The 13,803-nt window shown below is 63.7% G+C and overlaps 1 protein-coding gene across 1 annotated transcript; it reads right to left on the bottom strand.

Annotated features, from left to right (window-relative positions):
• Nucleotides 1–519: 519 nt before the first annotated feature.
• ABCF1 (ATP binding cassette subfamily F member 1) lies at nt 520–13,670 on the bottom strand. Its single transcript, XM_080609057.1, is given in 29 exon segments — nt 520–817; nt 903–975; nt 2,073–2,137; nt 3,274–3,442; nt 3,855–3,887; nt 5,120–5,179; nt 5,181–5,191; nt 6,170–6,244; nt 7,138–7,159; nt 7,161–7,310; nt 7,418–7,530; nt 7,619–7,743; nt 8,034–8,117; nt 8,200–8,348; nt 8,422–8,561; nt 8,647–8,732; nt 8,815–8,915; nt 9,415–9,537; nt 9,616–9,714; nt 10,386–10,460; nt 10,559–10,630; nt 10,726–10,800; nt 10,896–10,997; nt 12,238–12,272; nt 12,455–12,557; nt 12,559–12,600; nt 12,856–12,942; nt 13,049–13,095; nt 13,557–13,670. Coding segments are annotated over 29 exon segments (2,556 nt in total). The 5' UTR covers nt 13,630–13,670; the 3' UTR covers nt 520–650.
• Nucleotides 13,671–13,803: the final 133 nt, after the last annotated feature.

Consider the following 13,803-nt stretch of genomic DNA (forward strand, 5'->3'; position numbering starts at 1 on the left):
CCCAGGAGAGGGTTTGGGGTTACGGGGTCCCCATAAAGGGTAACAGGGACCCCACAGAAGATAATGGGGTTCCCACAGGGGGTTTATGGGGTCCAAACCCCATCCATGCCCTCCTTAATATGTGAATACCCCCCTGTTAACTCTGGAACCTACTGACGGCCACGGCCGTGCTGCCAGCCAGGGGAGGGTTTGGAGGGAACGGGGACCCCACAAGGGCTAACGGGGACCCCGCGGAGGATAACGGGGTCCCCATGAGGGGGTTTTTGGGGTCCAGCCCCCGTCCCTGCACCCCACAAGAGGTGAATACACCCGCGTTAACTCTGGAACCTACTGATGGCCACGGTTGCGCCATCAGCCAGGAGAGAGTTTGGAGGTTCTGGGGACCCCACGAGGGTTCACGGGGACCCCACAGAGGCTAACGGGGTCCCCATGAGGGGCTTTTTGGGGTCCCTGCACCCCCCCGAGATGTGAATACCCCCCCACCCCACCCCGTTAACTCCGACCGCGCCACGCAGCCGCTCTTGCGCCGCTCCCGTTTTATTGCCCCGAACCCGCGAGGGAGGAAGGGAAAAGGTCGGGGTTTGTGGGGGGGGGCGCAGCCGCCGTCCCCTCGCGCCCCACCCCCCACCCCCCGGCCCCGGGGCGCCCCCTCACTCGCGGGGGCGGCTGATGACGACCTCCCCCAGGGCCTCGAGCACCTCGCGCTTGTAGTCGTCGAAGTCGCCGTCGATCTGGCTCAGGCCCTGCTCCTCCACCACCCACAGCTGGCACGCCGTCTCCGTGATCAGCCGGGCGTCGTGGCTCACCACGATGACGGCTGCGGGGGGGGACGGACCATGACGTCACCGTGACGTCACCGTGATGTCACGGTGACGTCACGCCACCCCCCCCCGCCTCCTCACCTCCCCGGTACTCGTTGATGGCGTCGGCCAAGGCGTCGATGGACTCGATGTCCAGGTTGTTGGTGGGCTCGTCCTGAGGGGACGGGGACGGGGGGGGGCGGCTCGGGGAGCACGTTGGGGACCCCCCCCCAATGTCCCCGCGACCCCCCACGATGTCCCCACGACCCCCCCCAGTGTCCCCGGGACCCCGCTGGGGACCCCACAATGTCCCCGTGACCCCCTGATGTCTCCAGGACCCCATTGGGGACCCCCCCAATGTCCCCATGAGCCCCCAGTGGCCCCCGGACCCCGTTGGGGACCCCCAAAGGACCCCCCGATGTCCGCAGGACCCCCTTGGAGACCCCCAAAGGGCCCCCTGATGTCCCCAGGACCCCATTGGGGACCCCCCAATGTCCCCAGGAGCCCCCCCAATGTCCCCACGACCCCCCCCCCCAGTGTCCCCAGGACCCCACTGGGAACCCCACTGGGAACCCCACGATGTCCCCAGAACCCTATTGGAGACCCCCCCCAATGTCCCCAGGACCCCTTTGGAGACCCCCAAAGGACCCCCCGATGTCCCCAGGACCCCCTTGGAGACCCCCCAGTGTCACCAGGACCCCCCCCAATGTCCCCAGGACCCCCTTGGGGACCCCCAAAGGACCCCCCGATGTCCCCAGGACCCCCTTGGAGACCCCCAGTGTCCCCCCCAATGTCCCCAGGACCCCACTGGGGACCCCACAATGTCCCCAGGACCCCGTGATGGCCCCAGGACCCCATTGGGGACCCTCCAATGTCCCCACGACCCCCCCCCAATGTCCCCAGGACCCCACTGGGGACCCCACAATGGCCCCAGGACCCCCCAATGTCCCCAGGACCCTATTGGAGACCCCCCCCCCAATGTCCCCATGACCCCCTGATGGCCCCAGGACCTCATTGGGACCCCCCAATGTCCCCAGGACCCCCCCCAATGTCCCCAGGACCCTGTTGGGGACCCCCAATGTCCCCACAACCCCCTGATGGCCCCAGGACCCCACTGGGGACCCCCAAAGGACCCCCCGCTGTCCCCAGGACCCTGTTGGGGACCCCCCAGTGTCCCCAGGACCCCATTGGGGACCCCCAGTGTCCCCCCCGCTGTCCCCAGGACCCCGCTGGGGACCCCCCCGCTGTCCCCGGGCCCCTCCCCGCGCTCACCAGGATGAGGACGTCGGGCTCGCGGCACGCCAGCTCCGCAAACACCACCCGGGCCTTCTGCCCCCCTGCGGGGGGGAAGGGGGCGGGGCTTAGAGCCACAGAAACCCCGCCCCCACCCGAGAGACCACCCCCCGATAAACCACCCCCTGATAAACCACACCCCGATAAACCACCCCCCCAAATAAACCACACCCCCAATAAACCACACCCCCCCAAACCAGCCCAATAAACCACACCCCCAATAAACCACCCCAATAAACCACACCCCAATAAACCACCCCCCCAACAAACCACCCCCCAACAAACCACACCCCCAATAAACCACACCCAATAAGCCACACCCCCCAAATAAACCACACCCCAATAAACCACACCCCCAAATAAACCACGCCCCCAACAAACCACCTCCAAGCCACAGCCCCAAAAAAACACGCCCCCAAAAAAAACACGCCCCCCAATAAACCACGCCTCCAATAAACCACCCCAATAAACCACCCCAATAAGCCACGACCCCAATAAACCACCCCCCAATAAACCACCCCCCAAATAAACCACACCCCAAATAAACCACCCCAATAAACCACCCCCCCAACAAACCACCTCCAAGCCACACCCCCAACAAACCACCCCCCAACAAACCGCCCCCCAACAAACCACACCCCCAACAAACCACCCCCCAATAAACCACACCCCAAATAAACCACCCCAATAAACCACCCCCCAACAAACCACACCAACAAACCACACCCCAATAAACCACACCCCCAAGAAACCACACCCCAAATAAACCACCCCAATAAACCACACCCCCAATAAACCACCCCGCCAACAAACCACACCCCCAACAAACCACACCCCCAACAAACCACCACCAAGCCACGCCCCCAATAAGCTACGCCCCGAATAAACCACACCCCCAAATAAACCACACCCCCAAACCACACCCCCAATAAACCACACCCCCAATAAACCACCCCCCAAATAAACCCCAGCCCCCAATAAGCCACCCCCAATAAACCACCCCCCCACAAACCGCCCCCCAAACAAACCACCCCCCGATAAACCACACCTCACCCCAATAAACCCCCCCCCCCCAGCCCTACGCAACCCCTCTCCTCCCCCTTAACCTATCTCGGGGGCGTGTGGGGGTACAAGCTCTGCCTCCAGCCCCTCTAACCCCGCCCCCTTCCCCCCCCCTCACCGGACAGCTTGGCGATCTGCAGGGTGTGGGCATGGCCCTCGAGGCCGAAGCGCCCCAGGCACTTGCGGGCGTCCTGGTGGGGGAGGTTGAAGCCGCGCTGCAGGTACTCGGCCGCCGTCTCCTGCAGCCGCAGCTGCTCGGCCGCCTGCTGGTTGAAGAAGCCCACCTTCTGCGGGGGGGGGGGGGGGGCGGGGCCGGGGGGCGGGGTTAGGGGCGGGGCCAAGCCGGAGGCCCCGCCCCCTTTGCCCCACCCCCCCCCCCCCCCCCCCGGTTCAGGTTGGCAGGGGTGGTGGTGCGGGAGGGCAGCTGGTGAAGCCACGCCCCCTTTCTGGAAGCCACGCCCCTTTTCTGGGAAGCCACGCCCCCTTCATGGGAAGCCACGCCCCTTCAGTTCAGGCCACGCCCCCATCGTAAAGCCACACCCCCTTGTTGTAGCCCCGCCCCCTTTCCCCTAAAAGCCCCTCCCCCGTAAGCCCCGCCCCCGTAGAAGCCCCGCCCCCTGACGCCCCGCCCACACAAGCCCCGCCCCCAGAGGCCACGCCCACTAGAGGCCACGCCCCAACCCCCCCCCCCCCCCTTACCAGCCGGTGGTTCCTGCGCATCTCCCCCCGCGTCTGCAAGAGAATGGGGTCGGTGGGGGGGGGGGGGGGTCCCCAAAATCCTGCCCCCCACCCCCCCCCAACATCCAGGGGTCCCCCAAAACCCCCTCGGCTTCCCAGGGGGGCCCCAATCCCCCAGCCCCCTCCCCAAAACCCCAAATCCCTCCTTTTTTTGGGGCGGTCCCGGCCTTTTTTGGGGGTTCCCAGCCCCTTTTTTGGGGGTTCCCAGCCCCTTTTTTGGGGTTCCCGGCCCTTTTTTGGGGGTCCCAGCCCCTTTTTTGGGGGTCCCAGCCCCTTTTTTGGGGGTCCCAGCCCCTTTTTTTGGGGGTCCCGGCCCTTTTTTGGGGGTCCCAGCCCCTTTTTTTGGGGTTCCCAGCCCTTTTTTTAGGGTTCCCAGCCCTTTTTGGGGGGTTCCCAGCCCTTTTTGGGGTCCTGTCCCCTTCTTGGGGTTCCCGGCCCTTTTTTGGGGGGTTTCCAGCCCTTTTTTTGGGGGTTCCCGTCCCCTTTTTGGGGGGGGTTCCCAGTCCTTTTTAGGGTTCCCAGCCCCTTTTTGGGGTCCCGTCCCCTCTTTTTGGGGTTCCCGGCCCTTTTTTAGGGTTTCCGCCCCTTTTTGGGGTTCCCGCCCCTTTTTGGGGGTGTCCAGCCCTTTTTTTGGGGTGTCCAGCCCCTTTTGGGGGTTCCTGGCCCCTTTTTTTAGGGTTCCCAGCCCCTTTTTTGGGGTTCCCGGCCCTTTTTTGGGGGTTCCTAGCCCTTTTTGGTGGGTTCCCAGCCCTTTTTTAGGGTTCCTGGCCCTTTTTGGGTTTCCCAGCCCCTTTTTTCGGGGTTCCTGGCCCTTTTATAGGGTTCCCGCCCCTTTTTTGGGGTCCCGTCCCCTTTATGGGGATGTCCATCCCTTTTTTTGGGGGGTTCCCAGCCCTTTTTTGGGGTTCCCAGCCCTTTCTTTGGGGGTTCCCAGCCCTTTTTTTGGTGTTCCGTCCCCTTTTTTTGGGGGTTCCCGTCCCCTTTTTTGGGGGGTTCCCATCCCTTTTTGGGGGTTCCTAGCCCTTTTTTTGGGGGTTCCCAGCCCTTTTTGGGGTTCCCAGCCCCTTTTTTGGGGTTCCCAGCCCCTTTTTTGGGGTATCCATCCCTTTTTTTGGGGTCCCAGCCCCTTTTTGGGGTTCCCAGCCCCTTTTTGGGGTCCCGTCCCCTCTTTTTGGGGTCCCATCCCCTTTTTTTGGGGTTCCCGACCCTTTTTGGGGTGTCCGTACCGGCGTCAGCTGCCCCGTCAGCAGCAGCAGCAGCGTGCTCTTGCCCACACCGTTGGGGCCCCACGATGCAAACTGGGGGGGCACAAACACGTCACGGGGGGGCCCCCCGGTGCCCTTTGTTATTGTAGGGTCTCCCGGGGGCCCCCCCCGTTAGCGTAGGGTCTCCGCGAAACCCCGTTTATTTATAGGGTTCCCCCAAACCTCCGCGTTTCGTCGTAGGAGCCGCGCAAAACCCTGCTGTTATTGTAGGGTCACGCGGCTTTGTTTACGCCGAGACTCCACCCTGTGTTACTGTAGGGCCTCCTAATTCGGTGTTGTTATAGGCTACACCCAAGCTTTGTTATTGCAGGGTGCCTCACCTCGCATTCCATGTTTTTATAGGGTCTCCTACCCCCCATTCCGTGTTTTTGTAGGGTTTCCCAACCAATATTCCATGTTTTTATAGGGTCTCCCAACCAATATTCCCTGTTTTTGTAGGGTCTCCCATCCAGTATTCCCTGTTTTTGTAGGGTCTCCCACACCCACCCTATACTCCATGTTTTTGTAGGGTCTCCCACTCTATATTCCATGTTTTTATAGTGTCTCCCACCCTACATTCCATGTTTTTGTAGGGTCTCCCACTCTATATTCCATGTTTTTACAGGGTCTCCCACCCTATATTCCCTGTTTTTATAGGGTCTCCCACCCACCCTATATTCCATGTTTTTGTAGGGTCTCCCACCCTATATTCCCTGTGTTTATAAGGTCTCCCCCCCCACATTCCATGTTTTTATAGAGTCTCCCAACCAATATTCCCTATTTTTGTAGGGTCTCCCACCCAGTATTCCCTGTTTTTGTAGGGTCTCCCATCCTGTATCCCATGTTTTTATAGCGTCTCCCACCCTATATTCCCTGTTTTTATAGGGTCTCCCCCCCCACGCCCCCTGTTTTTGTAGGGTCTCTCCCCCCCTCTCCGCTCCTGCATGGCCTCGCCCCCTCCCGGGGGTGCCGAGGGCCCCCGTTTGTTTTTGTAGGGCCCGCCCCGTGCCCGCGTTGACGCCGGGGACTCACCCCGCGAGTCCATGTCGATGCCGAAGTCGAGGTTGCGGAAGAGCAGCTCCTGCCCCTCGTAGCCGAAATCGACGCCTGGGGCCACAAAGGGGCTGGGGGGGGGCGGAATCGGGGCCCCCCCAAATTCCCCCGGACCCCAAAACGCCCCCCAACTGCCCCCATGTCCCACCTAATTGCCCCCTAATGCCCCCAGATTTTCCCACCCCCCCCAATTGTCCCTATAATTGCCCCATAGCCCCCCCAATTGCCCCATACCCCCCCCAATTGTCCCTAAAACCCCTCCAATTGTCCTCAAAGCTCCCCATGCCCCCCAAAACACCCCCAAATGCCCCCAGGTCCCCCCTAACACCCCAAAACCACCCCAAAACGTGCCCCCTGTCCCCCCAAATCGCCCCAAATCGCCCCCAAATGCCCCCAGTTCCCCTGTAACACCCCCAAACCCCCCCAAAGTGCCCCCAGTTCCCTCATAACGCCCCCAAACCCCTCCCAACCCCCCCCAAAATGTGCCCCCTGACCCCCCAAATTGCCCCCGAATGCCCCTAGTTCCCCCATAACGCCCCCAACCCCCCCAAAACGTGCCTCCTGTCCCCCCAATTGTCCCCAAAGCACCCCATAACCCCCCCAAAGCACCCCAAAACGTGCCCCCTGCCCCCCCAAACCACCCCCAAAGAGCCCCGCGCCCCCCCAAACCGCCCCCAGTTCCCCCGTAACGCCCCCAAACCCCCCAACTCCCCCCCAAAACGTGCCCCATCCCCCCAAATCGCCCCCAAATGCCCCCAGTTCCCCCGTAACGCCCCCAAGCCCCCCAAACCCCCCCAAAATGTGCCCCCTGTCCCCCCAAATCCCCCCAGTTCCCCCGTAACACCTCCAAACGTGCCCCCAGTTCCCCCGTAACGCCCCCAAACCCCCCCAAACCATGCCCCACGCCCCCCCAATTCCCCCCCCCAGGCCCCCGGGGGGGTGCTGACCGTGGAGGCCGAGGATGGGGGGGGCTGAGGGGGGGCGGGTTGGGGAAGGTGAAGCGCACGGTGTACTCGCGCGGGCGCTTGAGCAGCTCCGGCACCTCGGCCGCCTCCTCGGCCGCCGTCCGCCGCCGGCACTTCTGCTGCTTGCGGGTCAGCGCCTCCTTCGTCTGCTTCTCCTACAGATTTCGGGGCCGCCGAGGGGTCGGGGGGGGCTCACAAGGATCCCAAGGGGGTCGGGGGGGGCAGATTTACGGCTCGGGACCCCCCCCCAGCCTCGGCTCACCGCCTGCTTCGTGGATTTGCCGCCGGCTTTGAGGTCGCGCAGCTTCTTCTCCTGCTTCTCGAACTGCTTCAGCAGCTCCTTCTGCTTCTGCTGGTACATCTTCTTAAAGGTCACTGCGGGGGGACCGAAAAAGGGGCTTTTTTACCCCAAAAATTACCCCGAGGAGCCCCGTTTGCCCCCCCCCCCACCACCACCACGCACTGTAGTTGCCCCGGTAGTAGAAGAGGCGCTGGGCGTCGAGGTGGACGATGTCGGTGCAGACGTCGTCGAGGAAGCCTTGGTCGTGGGACACCACCAGCAGCGTCTTCTTCCAGGTCTGCAGGTAGCTAAAAAGGGGGGGGGGGGACAGGGAAATTTTGGGGTGCTTTGGGGTTGTTAAGAGCCCCCCCCGACCGAGGGGACGCCCCGCAAAGGGGACGCCCCGCAAAGGGGACGCCCCGTGCCGAAGCCGCCCCGCGAAGAAAACGCCGCGCGAAGAAAACGCCGCTTTTCCCAACCTCCCCCCCCAAAAAAAAAACCCCTTTAGGGCCACCCCCCTTTTAGGATCGCCCCCCCATTTGGGGACGCCGCTTCCCGGCCCCCCCCCGGCCCCAAATCGGGGCCCTTTTCCCCTCACTTGTTGAGCCAGATGACGGCGTTCAGGTCCAGGTGGTTGGTGGGCTCGTCCAGCATCAGCAGCGTCGGCTCCATGAACAGCGCCCTGCGGGGCGCGAGCGTCGCTTTCGGGGGGGGGGTTTCACCCCAAAATCACGCCCCCCCCGGACCCCGTTTCGTCCCCTTACCGGGCCAGGGACACCCTCATGCGCCACCCCCCCGAAAACTTCCTGGTGGCTCGGTTTTGCATCTCGGGGTTGAAACCCAAACCGGCGAGGATCCGGCGCGCTTTGGCCTCGGCGGCGGCCGCCCCGATCACCCGCAGCTCCTCGTACACCTACGGGGAGGGGTTTGGGGTTTTTTTTGGGGTCCCCACGGGGTTCCCCGGGGTCCCCCCCGCCCCAAAAAACCTTCTCGAGGCGCTCGGCAGCGCCGTCGTCGCCCGCTTCCAGCAGCGCCTGCAGCCGCTTCTCCTCCTCCAGCAGCCGCAGCCGCTTGGTGTCGGCGCGCAGCACCGCCTGCACCGCCGGCGTGTCGTCGGCCACCACCTCTTTTTTTTTGGGGGGGAAAAACGAAGATTTTGGGGGTTTTGGGGGGGGAGTTCTCGAGGGTTTCGGGGCTTTCGGGGGGCTCACCTTGCTCGCAGAGCAGCACGTCGATGTTGGGGGGGATGCTGAGCGCGCGGTTGGCGATGTGCTTCAGCAGCGTCGTCTTGCCCTTCCTGGCAGCGAGGAACGGGGTTAAAAATCCATTTTTGGGGGTTTTTTATGCCCCCCCTCGCCCTGGTCCTGAATCATCCTCACCCGTTGGGCCCCACGAGGCCGTAGCGGCGGCCGGCCACGATGTAGAGGTCGGCGTTGACGAAGAGCTCCTTGCCGTGCGCCGAGATGCTGAACTTCTCCAGCTGCGGGGGGGACAAGGGGGAAGGGGGGGGGTCAGGGGACCCCAAACCCCCCCCCCCAGCGACCCCATTTCCCCTTCCCGTCACACCGCGGAACCCCGAATCCCCCTTAATTTCGTCCCAAGGGGGCTCCCAGCGCCGACGTCGCAACCTAATTCCGCGTCGTTCCGCAGCGAAAAGGGCGAAATTCAATTTTGCGCCCCTTTCCCCGTGAAACGCCCCCAAATTTGGGGCTTTTTGAAGGAAAACAGCGCCCAGCCCCGCCCCTAAACCATTAACAGGATGCCCCCGCTATAAACCCGCGACCCCAAACCCTTTATTTTTTAAAACACACCCCCGTTCCCGCTATTTAAACCCAAAAAAACAGCGGAGGGGGAAGCCACCCTAACGAACTACCGGGGGACCCAGCGGGGTGATTTTTGCCCCAAAAAGGGGCATTTTTACCCCAAAAAAGGGGCGGTTTTGCCCCAAAAGGGGGCGTTTTTGCCCCAAAAGGGGTCACCTTGATGTCGGAGGCGTTCTCCAGCATGGCCTGGCGCGAGGAGAGCTCGGCCTGGGACACGGAGAAGTCGTTCTCGCCCGCCGCCGCCGCCTTCATGGTGGCCACCTGCCGCTCGTACTCCATCTGGGGGGCGGAGCCAATGCGTTTAGCCCCGCCCCCTCATTTGCATAGCCCCGCCCACCGGGGCTAAGCCCCGCCCACCTGCTTTTTGAGCTTCTTCTTCTCTTTTTTGCTCACGCGGGCGTCGGGCTCGGCCTTCCTCCCGGCCTCCTCCTCCTCCTCCTCCTCCTCCTCGGAGACCTGGGGGGAAGGGGGGGGCATCAGGAGCCCTCCCCCCACCCCAAAATCCCCCCACACACCCCAAAATCCTCCCCCCCAGACCCCAAAATCCTCCCCCCGACCCCAAAATCCCCCCTAAACCCCAAAATCACCCCCCCAAACCCCAAAATCCTCCCCCCGACCCCAAAATCCTCCCCCGACCCCAACCCCCCAACCCCAAAATCCCCCCCCAAACTCCCAAACCCCAACCCCCCGACCCCAAAATTCCCCCCCCAAACCCCAAAATCCTTCCCCCGACCCCAAATCCCCCCCCAAACCCCAAAATCCTCCCGACCCCAAAATCACCCCCCAAATCCCCAAGTCCCCTCCAACCCCAACCCCCCCCACCCCAAAATCCCCCCAACCCCAAAATCACCCCCCCAACCCCAAAATCCTCACCCCAAAATCCTCCCCCAACCCCAAACCCCCCCAGACCCCAAAATCGCCCCCCCCAGACCCCTAAATCCCCCCCAACCCCCAAAATCCCTCCCCAACCCCCAAAATCACCCCCCCAAACCCCCAACCCCCCCGACCCCAAAATCACCCCCCAGGCCCCAAAATCCCCTCTGACCCCAAAATCCCCCCAACCCCAAAATCCTCCCCCAAAACCCCCAAAATCCCCACCCCCACCCCAAAATCCCTCCCCCCCTTACGGCCTCGTCGCCCTTCCGGCGCTCTTCGGCCTCCTCCTCTTCCTCATCGTCATCCCCCAGAGCCGCAAATTTGTTCTGGGGGGGGGGGAAATTTGGGGTCAAATTTGCCCCCCAACCCCCCCCAACAAAAATTATAGGGTTTTTTTATAGGGCCGCCCCCCTTCCAGTCTCACTTTCCCCCCTTTGGGGCCGGCGTCTTCCTCGGAGCCTTCATCCTCCTCCTCCTCCTTGGGGGCTTTCCCCTGCTGTGTGTGGGGGGGATTTATGGGGTCAGACCCCCCTTTCGGGGTCCCCCCGACCCTAAATGTGCCCCCCCGGCCCTAAACGCGCCCCCCCTCACCGGCTTCCTGCCCTTGTTCCTCTCGTCCTTGCGGCTCTTCTTCTTCCTCCCCTCCTCCTCTTCCTCCTGCCGGACCTGCCACGAAAATAGGACCGTTTGCGCCCCCCGCCCCAAAAAAACCCCTATATTTTTAGGGTTCTTGACCCCCCCGTGTCCCCCCCCCCCCCCACCTTGGTGCTCCTGCCTTTGCCCGGCCGGGGCCCTTCGGCCTCCTCCTCCTCCTCCTCCTCCTCGCTCTGCTCCTGGCTCAGCGCCGCGAAGACGTTGCCGCCCTACGACAAACCCCCAAAAACCCCAAAACCGCCTTTTTTCGCCCCGTTTTTGGGTCTCCCCAAAACCCCCCCTCCTCTATTTTGACCCGATTTCCTCTGTTTTGACAAGATTTCCCCCATTTTGACGGATTCTCCCCCATTTTGGGGCCCCTTTTCCCACCCCGCTCCCCCTTTTAGGGTTTTAGGGTCCCCCCCCCCCCTTTGACCCCTTCTCCCAGCTGTAGGATATCCCTGATTTTACCCAAATTCTGGCTTTTTACCCCCGATTTTCCTCTCCTGATTTGGGGTTCCCCCCCCCCCCAACATTTAGGGTTTCCTCTCCCTGATATTTGGGGTCCCCCCCCCAATATTTGGGGTTCCCGCCCCCCCATACTTGGCCCCCACGATATTTTGGGGTCCCCCCCAGTATTTAGTCCCCTGCCCCCAATATTTGGGGTCCCCCCCAAATATTTTTACCCCCCCCAACATTTGGGGTGCTCCCTGATATTTGGGGTCCCCCCCGCATTTTTGCCCCCCTCCCCAGACATTTGGGCCCCCCCCTGATATTGGGGTCCCCCCAACATTTTTGACACCCCCCACATTTGGGATCCCCCCCGACATTTGGGGTCCCCCCCCACATTTTTGTCCCCGCCCCCCAAACATTTAGGGTCCCCCCCAACATTTTTATCCCCCTCCAAGACATTTAGGGTCCCCCCCAAATATTTTTGCCCCCCCCCGACATTTGGGGTTCCCCCCGATATTTGGGGTCTGCCCTGATATTTAGGGTCCCCTCCCCCCGACATTTGGGGTCCCCCCCAACATTTTTGTCCCCGCCCCCCAAACATTTAGGGTCCCCCCCAACATTTTTATCCCCCTCCAAGACATTTGGGGTCCCCCCCCAAATATTTTTGCCCCCCCCGACATTTGGGGTTCCCCCCGATATTTGGGGTCTCCCCTGATATTTAGGGTCCCCTCCCCCCGACATTTGGGGTCCCCCCCAACATTTTTGACCCCCCCAATATTTAGGATCCCCTCCCCCCAATATTTGGGGTCCCCCCCCCGCATTTTTGCCCCCCCCCCAAGACATTTGGGGTCCCCCCCAACATTTTTGCCCCCCCCCCCCGACATTTGGGGTCCCCCCCAACATTTTTGCCACCATCCCCCCCAATATTTAGGATCCCCTCCCCCCAATATTTGGGGTCTCCTCCCAACATTTTTGTCCCCCCCCAACATTGAGGGTCCCCCCCCCTCCCCCACTCACCTTCCTCCTCCTCCCCCCTCTCCTCGGGGGCGGCGCTGGGGGGGGACCCCAAAAAAACAAAAACCATAGAAAGGGGGAAGGGGGGGGGGGGGGTGGTCAGTGCCAGACCATAGAGCTGCGCCCGCTGCCTAGAGCGGCCCCCCTCTGGGGGGCCGCTCTAGCCGGGACTCGCTGCTCCCGGAGGTTGGGGGGGGGTGGGGGGAGCCTTCGGCCTCACCTTCCTCCTCCTCCTCGTCCTCCTCCTCGCGGCTGGGGGCCGCCAGCTCCCGCAGCCGCCGGCTCAGCTCCTCCTCCTCGGGCTCGGGCTCGGCACCGGGGCGCCCGCCGCTCCCTGCGCCGCTCCCGCTGCTTCCGCCGGGAGGCCTGGGGGGGGGGATCGTTAATTACCCCGCTAATTAGCCCACTAATTACCCTCTTAAGGACTCCGGAAAGCCGCCTTTTCTCCCAGCCCCCCCTGACCCCACCCTTCTGGCCCCACCCCCTCTGACTCCACCCATTCTCCCCCCACCCCCTTTGGTTCCACCCCCCTTTTGCCCCCCACCCCCTTTGGCTCCTCCCCTTTCTTGCCCCACCCCCCTTTGGCCCCGCCCCCCCCTAATTAACACGACGCTAACGAACCTGCTGGGGCTGCCCTTCCTTCTCAGGCGCCTGCGGGGCCTCGCTGGGGGGGGCCGGCTTCTCGTCCTCCGCCAGCTCCTCGAAGAACTTTTGGGGTTGGGGGGGGGGGGGGGTGTCAAAGGTCAGAGATCAGGTTTGGGGTCAAGGCCAGAGGTCAGAGATCAGGGGTCAGAGGTCAGGGGGCAGAGCTCACCGATTTCTTGCCCCGCCGGTCCTTCCGGCCCTTCTTCACCGGTTGCTCTAGTGATGGGGGGGAAGAACGGGGTCAGCAGCATGGAACCCCCCCGGGATCCACCCCCCACCCCCCCCAGGGATCCCCCAGCCCCCCCCCCAACCCCCTCCCCTCCCCCCCCCGTGCTCCCCTCCCCCCTCCTCACCCCCCCAACCCCCTCCCCTCCCCCCTATGCTCCCCTCCCCCCTCCTCCCCCCCCCAACCCCTCCCCCTCCCCCCCCCCCGTGCTTCCTCCCCCCTCCTCACCCCCCCGGGACCCCCCTGCCCCCCCCCCATAGGGACCCAACCCCCTTTTTTACCCCCCCCCCCCCCGCTCCCCCCATAGGGATCCCCTGCCCCTCCCCCCCAGACCCCCCTCCCTCCCCCCTTTAAGCCCCCCTCTCCCCCCCTAGGGCTCCCCTCCCGCACCCAACCCCCCCTCAGGACCGCCCCCCCCCCCCGACCCCCCCGGCCCTCCCCCCGGCCTCACCGTGCCCCTCGCCCTCCCCCCCCCGCCATTCCTCCTGCCGGGCCCCCGCCGGCGGCCGAGCTCCCTTCGGCATGGCCGGGCGCCTGCGCACTGCGCCTGCGCGGCCAGCGAGACGAGACCAGAGCGCCTCCCGGCTCTTCCGGTCCTCCGGGGCGCTCCGCCTCCCCCGTTGGCTGCCTGCCTCGAAGTCCCGCCCCCTCGTGAGGCGAGCCTCCCTCCCATTGGCCCTCCCTCCCCTTCATCCCTC

Source organism: Anser brachyrhynchus, assembly GCF_964034855.1.
Source record: "Anser brachyrhynchus genome assembly, contig: SCAFFOLD_321, whole genome shotgun sequence".
In the NCBI taxonomy this organism is placed as follows: Eukaryota; Metazoa; Chordata; class Aves; order Anseriformes; family Anatidae; genus Anser; species Anser brachyrhynchus.